This window comes from Pseudogymnoascus destructans (assembly GCF_001641265.1).
Source record: "Pseudogymnoascus destructans isolate 20631-21 unplaced genomic scaffold scaffold_1, whole genome shotgun sequence".
NCBI lineage: Eukaryota > Fungi > Ascomycota > Leotiomycetes > Thelebolales > Thelebolaceae > Pseudogymnoascus > Pseudogymnoascus destructans.
The window spans coordinates 2,532,221-2,551,485 of record NW_020167520.1 but is presented as its reverse complement, the minus strand read 5'-3'; the positions used below and the strand labels follow the sequence as shown (position 1 = coordinate 2,551,485).

The following is a 19,265-nucleotide window of genomic DNA, read 5'->3' as shown; positions in this document are numbered from 1 at the left end:
CTACCGCGCTCCAAAGATCAGTTGTTGATGTCCGGATGGATAAACAGCCATCAGGCAATGCAGCAACGTCCCAAAGCTATATATACTTCTTTGACCCGCGGGTTATCGCTGCCACTATACTATCATCAACACTCGGTCAGCCAATACACCAAGGAATGGCCGAGATTGTAGACAATCCATCCGAGTTTTACCATTCCCGTGCATGGGGCTCTTCAATTCGGACCTGTGGCAGCGACTTTGCCCTATATAAGGTGGAGAGCCAATATTTCCCTCAGACTTTGTCCAGTATAAGTGCAAAAGTCAGACCTGTTGTAGCTCCACCTCCAAGCATACAGGGCAGGTAGTGTTTGTTGGGCGTGATAGACGGGAACTGTCTACTACTATCAATACAGTACTCCTTCATATCAGGCCTTTATTGCATCGAACGACATACTATACCAGTCCCGTGGACTACAGGAGGAAATTAGAAAGCTGTCAACAAGTGAGCGCATTATTGACAACGAGGGTTTAGTCTGGGTCCAGCCAAACCAGGTATTACACCGTCGACCCGATATTAGCATCCAGTGGGGTGATGGTACTATACGGACACCCTGGGCAGTTACTAAGATCTTTACCAAGGCCCATGGCATCGTTGATATCCAGAAGAGTACACCAATACGTGGGGGCTAGAGATTAAGCAATACGGCCGAGAGTACCTTATGGCTACAGTTATGGCAGGAGTACTGTCACTGCCCCTCCTCATTATGTTTATTGACGATTTTGGACTATACCGCAACATGTACCGCTCAGTTACTGGAGTATATATATGATGCCAGCTGGGCTTGGTATTGAGCAGCGACAAAGGAGCATGAATAGTCATACTCTACCCTTGGGCCCCATGGTTCTCAGCTTGATGCTACAGTATCGGTCCTCCGAACATGTATAGGGGCCCTTGAGCGTGGAAGCCCAATGGTTATTAGAGGAGTAAAGACAGTAGTATGGGCCCCGTTCATTACTATTCTAGGTGATATGAAAGGGCAACAACAGTCAGCTGGTTTTCTTTCCCCAAGGGCTAACCTCTGCTGTCGGTTCTGTGATGCAAGCCTTGATACAAGGGCTGATCTCAGAAGAGATATTGCACGCCATGGTCGGTTCCACTACCAAGTACAGGACCTACGCATGCAGATGGATAAACTTACCTCAAAGTCAACTCGGTTACAATTTGGTCGCCGACATGGGTTAGCTGACCAGCCATCTGCCTTACAGTCTGTAATACCAGCACTTGATTATTATAAGCCGCCCCCCATCCAGCACACAGTGAGTTCCTTGGTATCGTTCGGAGACTATATCCAATATTATATGGGCCATTGCTAACTCCAGTTGCCCAGGTTGAGTTTACTAAACAGTTCCAGACATATACGTTCCCGCCTGGCTGGAGTCGAATCCAATCGCCAGAGAAGCACATACGGTCCTGGTCAATGAGCGAGTGTGGGAAGGCGTCAATATCGTGCCATTAATACTTCGCGGTTGGCTAAAGACTATCCATATACGGCATACGTTCCAGCTAGCCCTTGCCCGCGAATGTCCAGTGACACACCGGCCTATACATACCAGAACTGATGTAGATTTCATTGTCCGTGCCTTGGTCATATTGCACGGAGTAATTTCGTGTCCTCAACTAGCCTCACGAGTAAGGAGCGGCTAGAATTCCACAATGTCATATTGGAGGGAGAGCTAGTTTTTTATGTCTTATGAAAGCTGCAGCGAAGTCGTCAGAGAGTGTAGAAACTAGACAACCTTCTCGTAGTAGGAGAAGCCCTGCGCTGTCTATCCCTCTATACTCGAATAGTTACGTCCAAAGTGGTTCCGATACTGAGACAAGTACGGACGACCAAGGCAACAATACTCAAGATAGTTCTTGTATTCCTGGTTATGCAGGCAGACTTCCGAATTACCATATTGCGTTACATTTTAACCAAATGATGGAGGAGTACGGGGTTGTCTGGAATACAAATGTGTTCTGGGGAGAGGATAAGCACAAGTTTTTCAAGGAGGCAGTTACTCGGACAAATCATAGACGACCCGAGCGTGACTTACTTATCCAGGAGTGTATATTCTCAACGCTACGGTATACTCTGTGTGGTGCCTTCCTCCACACATGTATAGAGATCTCTGCTCAGATTATGAGGATTCGGGACAGCTGCCAGCTGTATTCGAAACCCTACTAACTGTTGCTGACAGGCGAGTATTAACATCACAGTCAGGGGTTCACCGGAATATACATTCTAACAACTTGCATATTGATGCCCGAGTACAGGGTGAGTTATCAAGCAAAGCATGCGTCCTACAGGAACTGCCTATCAAAGCTCGACAGTTTACCATACCCTTTTTAAATATGTTCGAAGGAACCCTTACTAAATATGGCTACCACTCGGTATTGTTTGGTAATACCCGTTTCCGCTGGTATGAGAAATTGACATATTCTATTATAGATAGTTCCCGACGGCGAACACTACAGCAGAATGATATAGTGCTAACTATTGACAGCACGTTTGGCAGGATAATTGGCTTGTTTACTTATGCCCCTAGTCCTGATCAAGTTGCCCCACGTCTTCATTCTTATAAATAAGTTGGTTCAGAATAGTAACTAAGATACAGTGGCTTAACCTTCCTATATTTACCCAAACCTCAGCCCGTCAAATTGTCACCCTGCCGCAACTTAAGGCAGATGAGATATATATGGTACCCTCTCCAAATAGCGAACTCTATCCAAATCAGTATATTCGTTGTACTTGGGACGTACGCTTCCAGTAGTAAGCGGATTGTCAAGCGCCCTCTATACATGTTCCATCACTTTGGTGGGGTCTATTGGCCAAATCAACCTCCGGATATCAACTCTCAACTTCTTCCTTCAACCACCACCACCAACAACAACAACAACAACAACATGTGCTGTCTGGCTGTTCTTTGGCCCTTGGAATAGCTTCGAGTAAGTGCAACTATCTATTACTTTGTTTATTTCCTTTTACATTCATCTTACTGACCAAACGAAGCTATCTACAAGCTGGTGTGAGGCCAACTGGCCAAACCTGGCCAAATATCGAAGAGCATCATTGCCAATACTCAAATTCACTCACTCCAACACCAACACACTGTGCGACCAACTTGTTTTACCTCATTTCCACACCAACAACCTCACTGGCGCTGTTTTGAAATTCACCCGGGTGAATTGAAGGTGAGAACCCTAGAATATCCCGAACATGTACAGAGGCATGGTTCTAATACCTCTAGAACAATTACTATGTCAACCACACCCCCTTCCAAACGCGCAAAGACGCATGGCATTCCTCAGAAATCCGAACCAAAGGCTCAAAAGGAGCCAAACCCATCCGGAAGCAGCTCTGCAAAGAATGAGGTAAGGTGCCCCTCTCTGAACATGTACACGGGACTAATACAGCAATAGACTTCAAGGAAGCGCGCTGCAGCCTTGCAGTATCAGGTGACAAAGTGGGCACCGGGGAACCCACTCAACGACATGTCAAGGCTGGCCGAATCGTCAGTTGCTGGATACCTTGGCTATACCGACACCATCCACTTACGCCACCTGAAATGGTCATGGCCTGTAATGAAGGGAGCAATGGTATTCGAAACCACTCTGAAGAACAAGCTACAGACCAATGCAACTTCCATATTGGAGGCTTCAATCGACGATGCTGATGCATATGAATTTGAGGCCAATATCGACACTCTTATTTCAGCTTTCGATGCTCGAACCGAAGAGGACAACGCAGATACGGAGAACACAACCCGAGCACTTACACTGCTATTTGCTGGGATTATACACCACGTTGCCAATGCCCTTGAAGATATGGACCTATTGACCCATGACGACCCTGAGCTAAAGGCGCAGTTTACCAATCTACGCGTTCATCAGTCAGGTGTGAAGGGGTTCTTTGTCCCAGCATTCGACATGAAGGCAGTGCTTGCCCCTACACTTGGCCCGCTTGTTTTACATAGCGAGCATGCCATGGAGCGGTATTCAAGAGCTTATACGTGTATTCGCTACCTACTTTATCATACTACAACGTCGAAGTTTGCTACGATCAAAGGCAAACTTACAAAGGGCACCTATTTCGAATCTGGAAGTGTACTTCAAGACAGGCTCCCATCTTGGATGGGCAGTGATACTGTGGTTGAGATTCCTGGAGCGACTTCCATCATTGGTCTTATGAACCAAGACAAGCACATCCCACTCCAGGTTACCCTCCAGTTTGTCCATGAGGAGGGAACAGACGATAATGTGGATCTTCTGCGTCATATGAATTCATACCTGAAGCGAAAGAAGATCCGATTGTTGAAGGACAGCGTTGACTACAAGCATGAGATTCGAGACTTCGAGATCGCACCCCAGTGGCGTGATCACCTACGCCATGAGCTTCTGCTCCCGCGGCTCAGATGCGACTTCAGCACCCTTACCTTGGTCTCAACTACTCTTCCTGATACAGACTGCGGCCCTGTACATGTTCCAGAGGAGGGCTCATGGATCATCTACGACAATGACAATCCTGATGTTGTTATACCATGGACTGATGTGCTCGACATCCTTCAATCTGGTACCTGTTTCCGCATCGGCTATTCCCTCAAAGTTGTTGATGCAGATGAGGATGGGCCGTATCCTTATGAGTTCGATGGGGGCCCTATCCAGGTTTGTAGCATCAACGAGAGCACAATAGCTACAGTCAATAACGCATCTACTGGAGAGACTACTACCGGAGAAGATTTTACAGCCGTTGTAGGCCCTTCGCCTCCACTCCCTCCCACTCAACATGACATAAAGGGGAAAGGCCCTGAGGTCCCAACAGGTCCACACACAGCGAAGATGATGCGCGATAAACCTGCACTATCATACTTGGAAGGGTCCTTTCAGGATCAAACCATCACGGGATCCGTGGCATGGTAACTCCTACGAAATTGTTTGGTGATTGCAACTCTGCAGAATCGCAAGCATGGCACCTTGGTGTCGACGTATCAACCCCAGCTGGCATTGAGGCATTTATCCGAAAGGTTATCGGTACTCTACGTGTTGCTAATGTTGCGCCAAAGAAGGCCCTAAACTTGGCTGGCCTGCCTTCAATTGTTCAGCAAGAGATTCAGAGTGGAATGGCTGCTGCCACTTCTACAACTCTAAATGCAGACGTAAGCATCCAACTCTGTACATGTACAGAGACACCACTAACGCTAATTGCGATATAGCTTCCAGTAACAAGCGAGGATGCAACAAGTATGGAAGACTTTTATAAGATGCAAAAGCTCTTCATGGGGGATGAGTCCCAGACAGGCCCTCCTCTCGATGCCTGCCTTATAATCGCAGACGCTCATTTCGACACATGGCATGATAAGGAGCACACTCTTGCCAAATATGTTCTACGGTCACTCCCAACAGTACAAATCCGGCCTCTTGGCCACCAGGTTACCGGGTTCTTGTGGATGATCCTCAAAGCTTACGGTTATACACACGCTCCAACAAAGGAAGGGCAACTTCAAGCCGACGAACTTCAAACAGCTCGCACATATGGCGGGGTACTTGTCGATAATATGGGCTTGGGGAAAACCTACACCTCATGTTTGTATCTCGAGTGGGTCATCCAGTTCTTTACACCAGAGACGCCAGGTAATTACAGACCGCACTTGATATTGGCGCCAGCTGGGCCGGTGATAGAGCAATGGAGGCTCGACATAACAAAGAACTTCAAGGGAATCAACCTGATCCTTGCATACGGGGACTCGCCACCAGACGGAGCTTCCTCATTACGGTGGATTTCATCCAAGGCAATGCGAAGCCACCCCCATAGTCCGAAGAAGTTTCCGGCCGGTCTCCGTTTTATATTTGACCAAAACAACCGAATGGCTGCCAAGACAGTAATCCTTACGTCTTATGACACGCTTGCCGCTCGAACACTTCAGAAACCGCGTCGACAGCCTGGCGATACTACCCAGTTTAAGCCGTCAGAATGGATTGGAAGATGGAAGGGTGTCTTTCACACCGTTATTATGGATGAAGGCCACAAAGTGCGAAATCCTCTAACTAACATCCATGTGGCAGTTGCAAGGTTGAACGCGCGGCATCATTGGTTTATTACTGGTACACCAATTCAGAATCAGAGCTCTGTAAGTCAGACCACTCCTGTACATGTACAGAGCTAGGCTAATTGATAAAAGGATATTCTTGGACCTCTCAACATTCTATGGCCTCAGATATCAAAGTCCCTCTCTTCGACAGAGGAGAGATCTACATGGGTAGATTCACTCAACGGCAATTACAAGGACTTCGAGCTCCTACTTCTGCCAGATGTACTGCACACGTCGTGGAAGAACCTCATCGCTACAGACCCTTATCGTGTCCGAACACTTATCAACAGTAAGGACAAGACAACTATAAACAAGTTGTACAGATGCTTGGAGCAATTGCTTCTCCTTCATCGGTCAACTGCAACATCAATCCCTACGGACTGCCACGGAGGACGTTTGTCGCTGAAGAATCTGATGCCGCCGTACGAAATTACCCCTGTCCAGCTCCGAATGAACTCAGCTGAAGCTGCTGAGTACCAGATGTTTCATCAGTCCTTTGTAAAGGATTACGAAGAAGGTCTTGCGCTGTGGACAGAACAGAAACAGAGCCGTATTGATCCATCGTCAGAGATCAAGAGCTTTCCTTGTGTGACTGGCCCATTGAGGAAGATGACAGTTAATGCAGTTTCGACTATGCTAAGTCGATTTCACGACACCCTGGAGAATACAACGGTACGAAAGAAGCGACTCAATGATACAGTGGCAACCATCAATATACTTCGTACACAGGGCTTTACAGGTTTACAACTGGCGCACGCTACTCTGCGAGCTGGCGATCGGTTAATCAAGGACGCTACTGACCTTCTTCGCCACCTTACCTTTGGTAGTCCGAAGCTGCGCTGGATTTTGAAGGATGTGACAGATCATTGTCTCAAACAGAAACCAGACGGAGGACGGAGCAAACTGTTGTGTTCCGAGGACATCCCAGTGTCAGCATGGTTTATCGAGACAGTTCTGAAGTCAGTATACATTCGGGCAGAGGTTCTGCATGCTGGCCTTACCGATGCCCAGCGCATTGCGCTTATTCAGGAGTTCAACAACCCCCACTCCAACCTTACGGTCTTGATTATGATGTACCAGGTCTCCTCGCAAGGCGCTAACCTGGATGGAGCATGTCATCGTGTGTGCTCGATTACCACAGCTATCAACCTGCCATCAGAGTTGCAGGTACACTATCGACCTATCAGAGTAAGTGCCCCCCTCTTACCTGGAACATGTACAGAGAAGAGGTCTAATCGTTATATAGGTGTCTCAAAAGGAAAAGGTTACAATTGTGAGGCTCTCGGTTGTGAATTCTCATGATGCCTGGCGCGAAACCAAACAGATCGACAAGAGCATTATAGATGTATTGACCAAGCTCCAATCACCTATGTCATTCCAGGCTATTGCAGACGCATTGATTAGCAGTCGGGATGAAGTGTTGGCTGCACACAATTCCAAAGAGGGCCGAAAGGCGTTGTGTGGCCGAAAGATCCTACCATTGAAGCTTCGCGCTTGGGGCGAGGTTTCTATTCCTAAGGATCCTAATTTGGTTTCACCAGAAGAGGAAGCCTTGCCAGCGGGTCGGAACATGCGAAAGCGGAAGCGTGTCCTACAAGAGCTTGAGAATACCGATGATGAAGTTGACGACCTATCTCATCAACTTGAATCTGCTGATCCAACCTATTCTCCTGCGAAATACGACACTGATAACGATTCCAACCACAGTAATGCGGTCTCTGACAACAGCGACGAGGGGGAGGGTATTACACCAGACAAATACATTTCGGACTTCAGGAAGGCCTGGGTAAAGTTGTCGCCAGAGGATAAAGCCCTTTATGATCAAGACGAACTTGACTTCCTTGTTCTCCTAAGCATGGATCCAGATCATCTATATACGGGTCAAGAGATTCAAGAGTCTCTTGACTCCGCCATCACTGAACGAGGCCTGCGACTCGTTATTGCCCACCGTTCTGGACAAACTAGGACTGGCATGAAGGTGTCACCCCACATCAAGTACAATGCTCTACTCAATCGCAACGAAGAGGATGACGGGCCGTTTTCTGCCCCAGTGTACTGCACTGCTACCGACAAGGATCGGAGTGCTGCACTCCGTCGGTTTGTAAGGGGCGAAGCTGCTACAGCAACTCCTATTACAGCGTTGGTAGAGGAGGTTGGTGCTGCAACCATTGGTGACCCTGCAGCCAGCTCTGAACATGTACAAGAGCTTGCTCTACCAGAACTGATTCTTCCGTTGGACCCTCCGGTTGTCCATACCGAAGGAAAAGTCAGTGGGGATACCACGGATATTGATACCCATCTTTCCTCTAACAGCCCTTTGAGCGCTTGCCAAACCCCTTCAGGGTCAGGATAAAGCAAACAGCAGCAGAGTACTATTGTTGTTTGGTATATGGCCATTAGTGGAGGATCAAACGGTTACGTCTGGAATTACTTCTGACAGTGTATATTAGAATACAGTAAATAGAGAAAATGGATCCGATTCTCTCCTAGAACCTCCCGAAACTGCTTCCACTGTAAACTCTATATTGTAATGATATTATAACCCTGTATTATAGCCCTAACATACGCTCATACACGCTTCTGACTATGACGAAACTATTGTGTTACAATGTCAGATCTATTTTGTTATTATATCCCCAAGTATACTGTAATTTGATTCGCTCATATATACCATTTGGTATATATGAGCTTATCTAAGATACCAATAATAGTGCTGGAATAGCTCATTGTGGAGAGGTTGTGTGGGGCAACTAGTCCTGGAATTGTGCAGGCTCTATCACTCGGCCCACATATGCCCCATACAAGATTTACTCAGCATCCTATTGGACTCTGCTAGCAGGGTCAAAAAAAAACGGCCTCCGCCGGTAAGGCACGCGCCGTTCAATTCCTACTACCGGCAACACGAACCTACCTGCCTCGCTGACACGCGCGTCGACCTTCTACAAGAGATATATGAGTGGGCTGATGGAAAAGATGGACAAGATGAGCGATGCATCTTCTGGCTGAATGGCCTGGCTGGGACGGGAAAGTCAACAATCTCCCGCACCGTCGCCCGCAGATACAATGAGCAGAAGCGTCTTGGAGCCAGCTTCTTCTTCTCAAAGGCTGGCGGAGACGTGAGCCACGCCGGCAAGTTCTTTACAAGTCTAGCGGTGCAACTTGCAAAAACTATACCTTCTCTTCAAAAGCATATCTGTGATGCTATCGTGGAGCGGAGTGATATTGCAAACCTGTCCCTCTTAGACCAGTGGCGCCAGCTTGTTCTCGGTCCCCTATCAGAGCTAACGAAATCTCACCAGTCATACGTTCTCGTTGTTGATGCGCTCGACGAATGTGAGGGTGATAACAATGTCCGGAAAATTCTAGAGCTCTTAGCTGAGGCTCGCTCACTGAAGATGGTACGACTTCGAGTCTTTCTTACCAGCAGACCCGAAATTCCAATCCGACACGGTATACACCGTATCCCACAAGCCGACCACCATGACTTCATACTCCAAAATATACCGCCGGCAATTATCAACCATGATATCTCTCTGTTCCTGGAATATACCCTAAGGAAAATCAGGCAGGATTGGAGTCTTGGAGCAGACTGGCCAGGCGAAGTGGTTCTACTTGTGGTCTCTTCATTTGGGTGGCAACAGCATGTCGGTTTATTAGTGAAGGGAGGCGATTCGCACGCAAGAGACTGGATACAATTCTCAAAAGCAGCAGTAGCACTATTACTGCGCCAGAGAAGCATCTCGACGAGATCTACCTTGCTGTCCTCAAGCAATCGATATCTTCAGAATATTCAGATGAAGAGAAAGAAGAGGTATGTGGTATGTTAAAGCATACACTTGGAAGCATAGTAGCGTTGCTCTCACCTCTTTCTACGTCTTCATTGAGTATGCTATTGCACGTTCCAAGGGAAGATGTTGACCAGTCATTTGAGGACCTTTATGCGATCCTTGATATTCCAGAGGACCCGACTCGCCCGCTCCGCTTACATCACCCATCATTTCGCGACTTCCTCCTCCGTAAAGATCGATGTGGGGATTTCTGGGTGGATGAGAAGGAGGCACACCAGATATTAGCTACTGGCTGCATACAGCTAATGTCCCAGACACTTCAGAAGGATGTCTGCGAAATGCATGCTCCTGGTAGTCAAGCTAGCCAAGTTGAGAGCACTTGGATGGAGAAATGCCTTCCTCCTGAAGTTCAATATGCATGTCTTTACTGGGTCCAGCATCTGCAAAAGGGTGATGTCCAAGTTCACAGTGGCAGGGAAGTTCATCAGTTTCTGCAGGCTCACCTACTGCACTGGCTTGAGGCACTAGGGTGGATGGGAAAGATATCAGAAGGGATCCAAGCAATATTGTCCTCAGAGGCTCACATTTCGGTATTCTATCTATCTCATTTATAAGAGTCGAATTAACTTGTCATTAGGTTGACGAAAGCCCCAATTTACAGGCATTTATTCATGATGCAAAGCGATTCGCCTTATATAACCGATCGGTGATTGAACAGGCACCCCTACAGTTATACTGTTCAGCACTTGTTTTTGCCCCCGAGAAGAGCATTGTTCGGAGACAATTCGAGAAGTTTATCCCACCTTGGATCCAAATGAAGACAAAAGTGCAGGAAGATTGGAATGCTGCACTGCAGACACTCGAGGGCCACTCGGGCTGGGTCACATCAGTCGCCTTCTCACCCGACGGCAGGCAGGTCGTCTCGGGCTCTCACGATGTGACGGTACGGCTCTGGGATGCTGCGACAGGAGCGCCACTCCAGACGCTCGGGGGCCACTCGGGCCCGGTCATGTCAGTCGCCTTTTCACCCGACGGCAGGCAGGTCGTCTCGGGGTCTGATGATGAGATGGTGCGGCTCTGGGATGCTGCGACAGGAGTGCCGCTCCAGACGCTCGAGGGCCACACCGGCCCGGTCACGTCAGTCGCCTTCTCACCTAACAGCAGGCAGGCCGTCTCGGGCTCTGACGATGGGAGGGTGCGGCTCTGGGATGCTGCGACAGGAGCGCCGCTCCAGACGCTCGAGGGCCACTCGGGCCCGGTCACGACAGTCGCCTTCTCATGGCAAGGGGTTACCAACTTTACACGTGTTCAATTATTGGCTAACGGAAGGCACGACGAATTTCCTCTGGCTATCTACTGATTATCGATTGTATGGCCGTTCGGGATAGACTGGTCATTTTAGGACATTCGTCAGGGAGATTTTCATATTTACAGATTAAACTAGGGCCACTGCTTATTATACCCAACTAGTGCATGTTACTCTAGTGAATTCAGCGTTTCTTCCCACCAACCTCCATTGCTGCGCGACAGAGGTCAAAGCTTTTAGTGTACCTCATACTGAATGGCAGCTAACTCACTTAAACCACTGTACTGCCGATAGAGGATCTTGCGGCTGTCCGCCCGAGCCGGAAGGGCCAGGATCATCGCCAACACTGAAGGACTATAAAACGGGAGAAACCAAGGCATGCTCCATCAGTGAGGTCCTTCAACATCCATATGTGGCAAGACTATCCACGAATATCGTTATCCAAGGTCCCCTCTCTCCTAGCTTCTTGGTGGTCCCAGAGCAGGAATCAAAGGACGCTGAGCCTTATAACAACAATGAATCGCACTCCGGCTGAGGTCCGTAAACTAGGGTAGCACTTCTACCTCTCGAGAATTACGACGAGCAAAACAGTATAATGAACAGCGCCCGCAGATGACGACGTATTAATGAGCCCATCTCCGGGCTCTGAGGACCAGCAACGACGCTCAAAGATAAGCTTGCGAGTCTAAGCTCCAGGTTAAAATATATGCCGCCTCTTGGTGGTTGAGTCTCCCAAAGTCTGCTGGTTCTCGATCAAGTAACAGATATCCGCATGGGAAGCAGGCTATATAAAACCCTGCTCAGCAGGGTATATATGGTATGTATCTTTTCATAAGCAAGTAGTTATCACATACGACCATAGACTCAAGAGAACTGGGCATCCCGTCCGCTCTGCCATACATAACCTTGAGATCGGTGGATTAGTAGTTGGGTGGGTGACCACCAGCGAATACCCACTGTTGTATGTTTTTGTCATTTTATATTTTACCTTCTTCTCCATTGGTGGCATGGGAGGTTTGCCGTGGCCACGCTTCTTTTTTGTCGGGAAGCATGATTTTATAACCGACCTGAACCTTGAAAGATTAAGGGTCTATCGGCACAATCTTGGAGCGTTTCCAGAAATGCATTCATACAAACACCGGTTCATGGCTAATATAGTCAAATACAGACTTGAACTCTGTATAATATCTATGCTTAGTCTCTGTCGCTAGTGATTACCTAATAAATGTCGTGACAAACAAATTATGCGATCCAAGTCTATTCGCATACGACAGCCAAACGCCAAATCTAAAAAGATCAAAACTAAAGCACCATGCCACTTTTTACTTCTAATTCTATATCATGCTTTGACCGCCGTAGAATTCCGTTGCTAAGCCACGACCCTGCCACGCCTAACCTAGGCGGCTCAAGAGCAGCTTTCATCATCTTCGAAGTGTAATCTTATAACCAACTCCACGTGACTTTTGAAATACTCCAACTTTTCGAGAACAAGTCCTTGCGACTTGCATGTTGGGTGAAAACACTCTATCTTAGCCTTCGGATCTCGTCCTTTAAGGTGAATGTTTTCAACGTGATTCATCATCGTCGCAGGGCGGCAAAATTCGCCTATCCTCTGTTCGTAGCTCTTCGATTCATCCCCGATGCAGAATGGACACTGCTTCTTGCTTAATTTAAGGGGGAAAATGGGATCAAGGGGCCCGAGCTCAGGGGACTCTTCTTTGAAGATACTTGGTGGAGGAATGCCGACGCTAAGACGGTATCGTGAGGGAACCTCACGGCATTTGCAGAGAGCCAACATGAGTTCAGCGACCTGAATGCGACGCTTGACAGCATTCTGCAGTGTGATATCTGTGACGCGAGGACAGATGAGATCGACTAACTGCGTCCTCTGTGGGATCTGATGCTTAACCACTGGCTCGATGTACTCTTCCTCGAGCTGCCCATTGTTATGCCTCTCAATGTCTTCCGTTGGGCGGCGGCGGAAATATTCATCCTGGAATTCCTGAGAGATAATGTTTCGACGCTTAGTCCTAGCACTACCGATCGCAGCAGTAAGTCGCCGAACTTCTGCCTCGATGCTCGTCCCCTGAATTCTGTACGCTCCAGCTTTCAGTTGCTCTCGCTCCTGCTCAAGTGCGGTGATAACAGGATCGGGGGAAAGCACAGCTAGGTACTCGTCAGGGACGTGAACTGGTGCGCGAGGGTCGCACATGAGGCTCATATGCATCAGCATGCGAAGGACGCCATCTACAGAGGGACGCCCGAGGCCAGCAGACTGAACATCAAACCGCACTTTCTCATTGGCGTAGTGTCCCTTATGGAGAGCAGAGTTTGCATTGTGTCGCATCACCTGGTCCCGAACAGCATCAGTAGCAGCATCTAGATAGCAAAAAAGTACATATTAGCAAGAGTGATATCCTTCTTAAGCTCCCATAAACAACTTACGATCAACGACATTGGCTGTCCCACGTCGAAAGCAGTAGCTAGTTAGCTTCTCCTTGATGCCTCATATCTTACCAAGACGGTCGAGGGGATCACGAAGCTGATTGTATGGAAGGGCCGCCTTGGAACCATATCGGCGGAATATTGGTGTCTTGAGCTTTTCCTCCTTCCAGTGGAGCTCTGTACAATTGACTGGACCATGTACCCTCTCCTCGAAGATACGTCGAGGAGTAGTTAGGCTTGGTGCGTCGAATGCGTTATCTGCGAGTGCAAGGGTTACGAAGTGCGTGATGGCACAAAAAATGGGGTCGTCGACTTCGGTAAAGAAAAATATCGTTCTGCGAACACCTGTTAGTTCGATTTTGAGAAGGTATATCTTAAAACTGTTGGTCGACTCACGGCTTTGGTCGATTATTGTGACCTTTGTGATGAGACAGTTTAACCTCCATAGCGAGCACATCTCGCACGCTATTGTTGGGATCGTGCACGACCAGTAGGCGGACATCCTCATAGCAGAGCGCATCATAGAGTCTAATGTCTCCTTCTACTCCGCCCATATCAACGTCAGCTTCGGGGTTATCGTCGTTAGAGCTGGGATTGTCGTCGTCAGAACTGGGATTATCTCTTTGTTTCCTTTTAGCATCGACTAGCTCTGCAGGCTGACACCCTGTGCTGAAGAGGAGGAGTAGTATCAACGCAAACTGAACTCGGTACCGCTCTGTAGGATATACAGATTTGTCACAGGCCCAGTGGCAGTTGAGCAAAAGTAGGAGGTCGTCCACCCCTAAGACAGGCTTCGACTTGACAGTCCTATCCGGCGGCAGCGTGTCTACGTACTACGGATATTAGCAATTTTAGATTAAGCAGCAATGGATAGAAAGCAGCATACTTTTAGGACTTCCTTTCTATCATTAGTATCCACTAGACGGCCATTCTCTTTGTTGTATAGCATTCCAAACTGTGCTCTGTATTGTGTCATCGCAGCCCTCTTCCTCACCCGGCCTTTATCGTACATATGCTGGGTGAATGATATCATGGTCCCTCTAGAGCAGTTCTTGATCGCAGAACGCCAGTCCCCCAAATGCTCATCATGACAGAACCTAGGTGAGAGTTAAGACAGCCATTCCAATGTCTCAATTTAGGCGTATTGTTCCCTTACCTTATAAACTTGCCTCTAATCACGTCAAGATTGCATTCAGTCTCAAGGGCATACTTTCGTTTGATAACAGTATTTAGGTCATCATGCTTGTTTTTAAGTCTTTGGTAGTATCCAGCTGGGCGTTGAGTCTTCGGCTTTGGTTGACGACGTTCGACATGATTTTGAAGGCGTCGAAGTAGCCATGGCAGCCACCCTTCTGGCACTTCGAGCTCCCCTCCCATCGTCTATATATATGTGTAGCCCCCATCTCCCCCATACAACCGTCACGTCTTTCAACACGACACTCTACTCCTCTGTACCTATCACTCCCACAACGACGGTGTGGCTAGGTTCATACCTTCTAGGCTTATAGGCATTAAGTTATGTGTAAAGACTGTATAAGCCACAAGTAATATCGGCGCTAGCGATGACGTCGAACAAGTAAGGCTGCTGCACAAACAGTAAGAGCAATCAACTCTAGCTCTTTAGTATCCGACATTAGGTTATATTACTATAACCTCCTTTATTTTTATACAATATAGTAGCTACGTTACAAAGATATTTTATAACAAAAGTGGTGGTCGAATAGGGGTAATTTGTAGTAGTGGCAGTCGCAAAAGGGTACATATAGGTACTTCCACTTGCATATATATTTGTATGGCAACAGAAGTACTGCGATGTATCCTTTTGCGCCTGCCAGCACCTCCCCCTACCCGCCCACTTACTACACCACTTTAGCAGCAGTTACAACTTGTGAATTGCAACATTTTGCAGCTAGCGTATTTTGGAAAGGGTTAAGGTCGCCCCGCACCATGGAAATGAGACTCCTGTTCTAGATACACGGCCATGACAACTAGTTGTCACAGCCGTACAACTCCTCATCTAGCTAGTAGTCATTGTAAGTAGTTAGAATCAAATTTTGTTTAAACGGCAAACTTCTGTATTCTACTGTAGTAACTGGTCTATATTATGGAATTCTCTTGGTCTATCGACCCCTAATTTGCTCCACTCCAAAGCCTAAGACTGCCGCCTATAGCAATGTTAGCAGCAATACCGCTCGTGGTCACTGCTTGTGGTGTTACCGCTCGTGGTGTCACCGCTACCATGAGCGGTAACACCACAAGCAGTGGTCGCACTCGCACTCAGTATCGACAACGTCGCTGCTAATGATGCAAAACCTAAGGAAAGCCTTACCTCAGCTTACTGAAACCAACAAGCTTTTGATCATCCGAATTGCCCTTAGTCGAAAAGATGCCTACGGCGCCACTGATGTTACTGACAAGAGGTTCTGGGCCAATGTGGCCTCTGAAGTGGCTCAACTAAATGACAGGCCACCACACAATACCCTAAGCCGAACAATTATCAAGCTTATAAAAGAGCGAGAGGAAGAGCTGCTAATAGAGGAATCTGGTACATAAGAGGGCCAATCTGACTAGCTTATAGCCCTTGAGGACTAGGTGGATGTTGTTTAGGAGCAGCGACAAGTGGAGGATATTTGGGCTAATTCTCGAAGCCAAGTCGACAGTGAATCTGCTAAGGCAAGGGCCTTTCGGCAAGCACAGCTATCTCTATAGACAGAGAAGAGACAGCTGCTGTCTCGTTTAGCAAGCATTGCCGCTAGCTCAGCCAACTCTGACTTGTTAGCAGCAACGCCTCCATCTTAAGTTTCTTGAAAACGCCAACGGCACATAGACTAGGATGAAGCAGAGGACAACATTGGAACTGACATCTGTCAGCTTGTTGACACTTATATAGCCTATGGTGAGTAGGGGGGTGAAGGCTTAGATGTTAGCAAACAGATCGAGGGCATAGAGATCGAGTTAGAGATCGAATTAATGGCGTTAAGGAGCGGCTTTGCAGGCTAGATTCTAGAATTAGCCAGGTTCTAGAAATCCTAGAGAATATGCAGAATAAGGAGTAAAATAGCAGGTAGCTAGACTTACCTTTGTGGATACTCCTCTATTAATAGAGGAGGTAATAAGAACCTGTTTGATATTGAATTACCCCTAATGCATGTGAAGCAATTTGATAGTAAGATAGTGACTATAAAGTATGCTGCTACTAGCTGATATCCTCCTTGTAAGGCTTTACTAAAAGAAGTATAGGTCTACAGGACCTAAGTTTGCCTAAATGCATTCTTAACAGCAATACACACAGCAGCAAGCCTTGCATTATACTCCTTCTTTTCTACAGACAGCCAGTGTCGGTCATGAGGATCCTCAAATGGACAGAGGGTTCCAAAGGTACAGGAGTAAGCTGGGTCTCTATAAACATAAAGCATTAGTGATCTAGGTGAGCTGGCCATAACCTGTCAGAGAGCCAGAGGCTTTCCACATCGCCTAGTCATTTGTTAGGCTAGTAAATGGTCCTAATAGCAATGAGACAAGTCCATTAGGTGTTACAACAGCTTGCTAGTTTAAGCCGTAAGAACGTTTATGCATAGAATATACCTAGCGCTATGCTTCTTGTCCAACAGGCTAGCAAAAGCCTCGAAAGGTGCCGTCTACAAAGCCCTAGATCCCCTTTCCTCCTCTAGCTTCCTTAACAGCAGGCGCCATCTCTTCCATCTAGCAGTATGTCAATTGTAGGTGCTACTGCAAGAGGGCTGCAAACTTTCTAGCTAAGAATACTACTGTCTTATTATAGTAGACAGCCAGGATGGACTCTGACCAAATATATCTAAAAGAGCATCCTACCAGCTAGGAAAAGATAGACGTGTAAGCACGACGGCGAGGGCTGTTTCTAGGTCGGGTGATAACATGTCGAAAAGAGATCCTATAGAGGTGGAGGAGTGGCTCAAGACGTCAAATCTTCTTAACATTAAACCATAGGAGGTGGCGGGCACGCCTAGGAGGCATTAACGCTAGACTTCATAGGTGTAAGGACAGTTCGAACCGAGGCTAACCTTCGAGTCTGCAGAAGTATCCAAAGTATAATGTGAAGACTTCGATACTCGAAGCAGTAGGACAAGGTATAGCAGTTCAGGCTCCAAAGCATATACTTTATACCACAGGGGTCAAGTGGTGAGACTAACAGGTTGGCCAAGTGGTTCGACTCGAAGTAAGGGAATGCAAAGTAAGTTGAAGCAGGAGGAATTGCAAGAAGGCTAAGTAGTGTATAATTTGCTAGCTAAAGATCAATAAGAGACATGAGCAATAAGTGCTTATATAACAGTAAAAATCCCTAGTGCCAAATAAGCGAAGACACTAATTAACTGAACCCTAGCTAAGCGAGCCCTAGTGAAGTGAGCCAATAACAAGAGAGCCTAAGCCAGTAGTCAACATTTGGGCTGATCTAGGTCAGCTAGTGAAGCGAAGTGAGCGAAGTGAGCGAAGCAGGCGAAGTGAATGACATAGTGAAATAAGTACTAGAGACTAAAGCGAATCGAAGGGTCATGACACAAATATCGAAGGAGTGTCATGACAATAGGCTAGGAATATATCCGTACTCATATGGAAGACGTCGTTGTATTTGATGGCGCCGACAACAGGAAATATGCCAGGCGGCAACAACAATAGCTAGAACAACTAGATCTTTGTCAGGGTCTGCTATTGATTGTCATAGACAGCGAACAGGATCGCCAAAAGTTTATATTGCCTTATATGGTTAACGTAACGTATGGGGTAGTCGGACATATGGGGTAGTCGGACAAAAAGTTTATTCTACTCTAGTTGACCGAGTCCTACGTGCCACACACTCCTCCAATTCCAATTCTGGGTCGCTTGAATCGTTCTCTACCTCTTCCTCTTCAACTTCCTCGTCTACTTCTTCAATTGGCCGTTTGCGTGGCCTTCCACGTGGTCTTTTCTCGGTTGACTTCAACTCTGCCTCCTGGACAATTTTCAACACTTCCTCGGTACTGAATACAAATTCGCCTTGCAACTTAATTCTCTTGCCCGTAGTTCTTTTCTTTCGTGTCTCAAGTATCTCTTTGTACTCTTTTACCTCCTTCCGAAGGATGCTGAGTTCAGCATTCTGACTTTCAACCAACCTAGTCATTCTCTTGGCATAGCGTCGAGTTGGTGAAGCAGGAGAGTCACAAGTTGCCATACTTGAATTAAATACTAAATTTGCATGCCTTAGTTTAGTTCCATCTGGAGGAGAACTTCGGAGTATTGAGAGATCCAGAGTAGTGATATTGGTTGAGTTTTGAGGAGTGCGAGGTGGTTCGGTTGGTGGAAGTGGAAGGTTAGCCAGAACTATTTCTGGGAGAAAGGGTATTAAACCTGCTGCCCTCCACCCACTTCTAATGTTTTGAGGTATAAGACCCTTCTCTCGAATACACCGGAAGATTTCAACCCAGTGGGAGCGCTGGATTCGCTTTATTCCTGCTCGAGTATACCGATCTACTTCCTGAGCATGAAATCGCTCAAGAGGTCCATACACCCCAACATCAAGTGGTTGGAGTAGATGAGAGCAATGAGGTGGTAGAATAAGAAGGTCGATGTCATTCTCAATGCACAGTGCAATCATATCGCCAGTA

At 47.2% G+C, this 19,265-nt stretch overlaps 4 protein-coding genes across 4 annotated transcripts; 3 read left to right on the top strand and 1 right to left on the bottom strand.

Annotated features, from left to right (window-relative positions):
• Positions 1-3,280: 3,280 nt before the first annotated feature.
• VC83_00674 (uncharacterized protein) lies at positions 3,281-9,919 on the top strand (the record flags this gene model as incomplete). The annotated part of the gene is made up of 8 exons (XM_024464361.1): positions 3,281-3,394; positions 3,443-4,771; positions 5,083-5,175; positions 5,233-6,147; positions 6,199-6,780; positions 6,838-7,296; positions 7,355-8,451; positions 8,924-9,919. Coding segments are annotated over 8 exons (5,585 nt in total), but the record flags the coding sequence as incomplete, so codon positions are not given.
• Positions 9,920-9,928: 9 nt separating this feature from the next.
• On the top strand, positions 9,929-10,510 carry VC83_00673 (uncharacterized protein; the record flags this gene model as incomplete). Its single annotated transcript, XM_024464360.1, has 1 exon — positions 9,929-10,510. The coding sequence occupies one exon, from the start codon at positions 9,929-9,931 to the stop codon at positions 10,508-10,510; it is 582 nt and encodes a 193-aa protein (XP_024328384.1).
• Positions 10,511-10,710: 200 nt separating this feature from the next.
• On the top strand, positions 10,711-11,739 carry VC83_00672 (uncharacterized protein; the record flags this gene model as incomplete). Its single annotated transcript, XM_024464359.1, has 1 exon — positions 10,711-11,739. The coding sequence occupies one exon, from the start codon at positions 10,711-10,713 to the stop codon at positions 11,254-11,256; it is 546 nt and encodes a 181-aa protein (XP_024328383.1). The 3' UTR covers positions 11,257-11,739.
• A 761-nt stretch (positions 11,740-12,500) lies between these two features.
• Positions 12,501-15,301, bottom strand: VC83_00671 (uncharacterized protein). Its single transcript, XM_024464358.1, has 5 exons — positions 14,804-15,301; positions 14,534-14,744; positions 14,044-14,480; positions 13,648-13,982; positions 12,501-13,581 (listed from the first exon to the last, which is right to left on the bottom strand). The coding sequence occupies exons 1-4, from the start codon at positions 15,022-15,024 to the stop codon at positions 13,709-13,711; spliced, it is 1,143 nt and encodes a 380-aa protein (XP_024328386.1). The 5' UTR covers positions 15,025-15,301; the 3' UTR covers positions 12,501-13,581; positions 13,648-13,708.
• Positions 15,302-19,265: the final 3,964 nt, after the last annotated feature.

Bases quoted from the DNA above. Each gene is read 5' to 3' on its own strand.
- VC83_00671 (XM_024464358.1), bottom strand. From the start codon at position 15,024: ATGGGAGGGGAGCTCGAAGTGCCAGAAGGGTGGCTGCCATGGCTACTT. The intron at 14,481-14,533 runs GTATGCTGCTTT...TAATATCCGTAG, and splicing joins ATAGAAAGGAAGTCCTAAAA to TACGTAGACACGCTGCCGCC. The intron at 13,983-14,043 runs GTGAGTCGACCA...AGGTGTTCGCAG, and splicing joins CACAATAATCGACCAAAGCC to AACGATATTTTTCTTTACCG.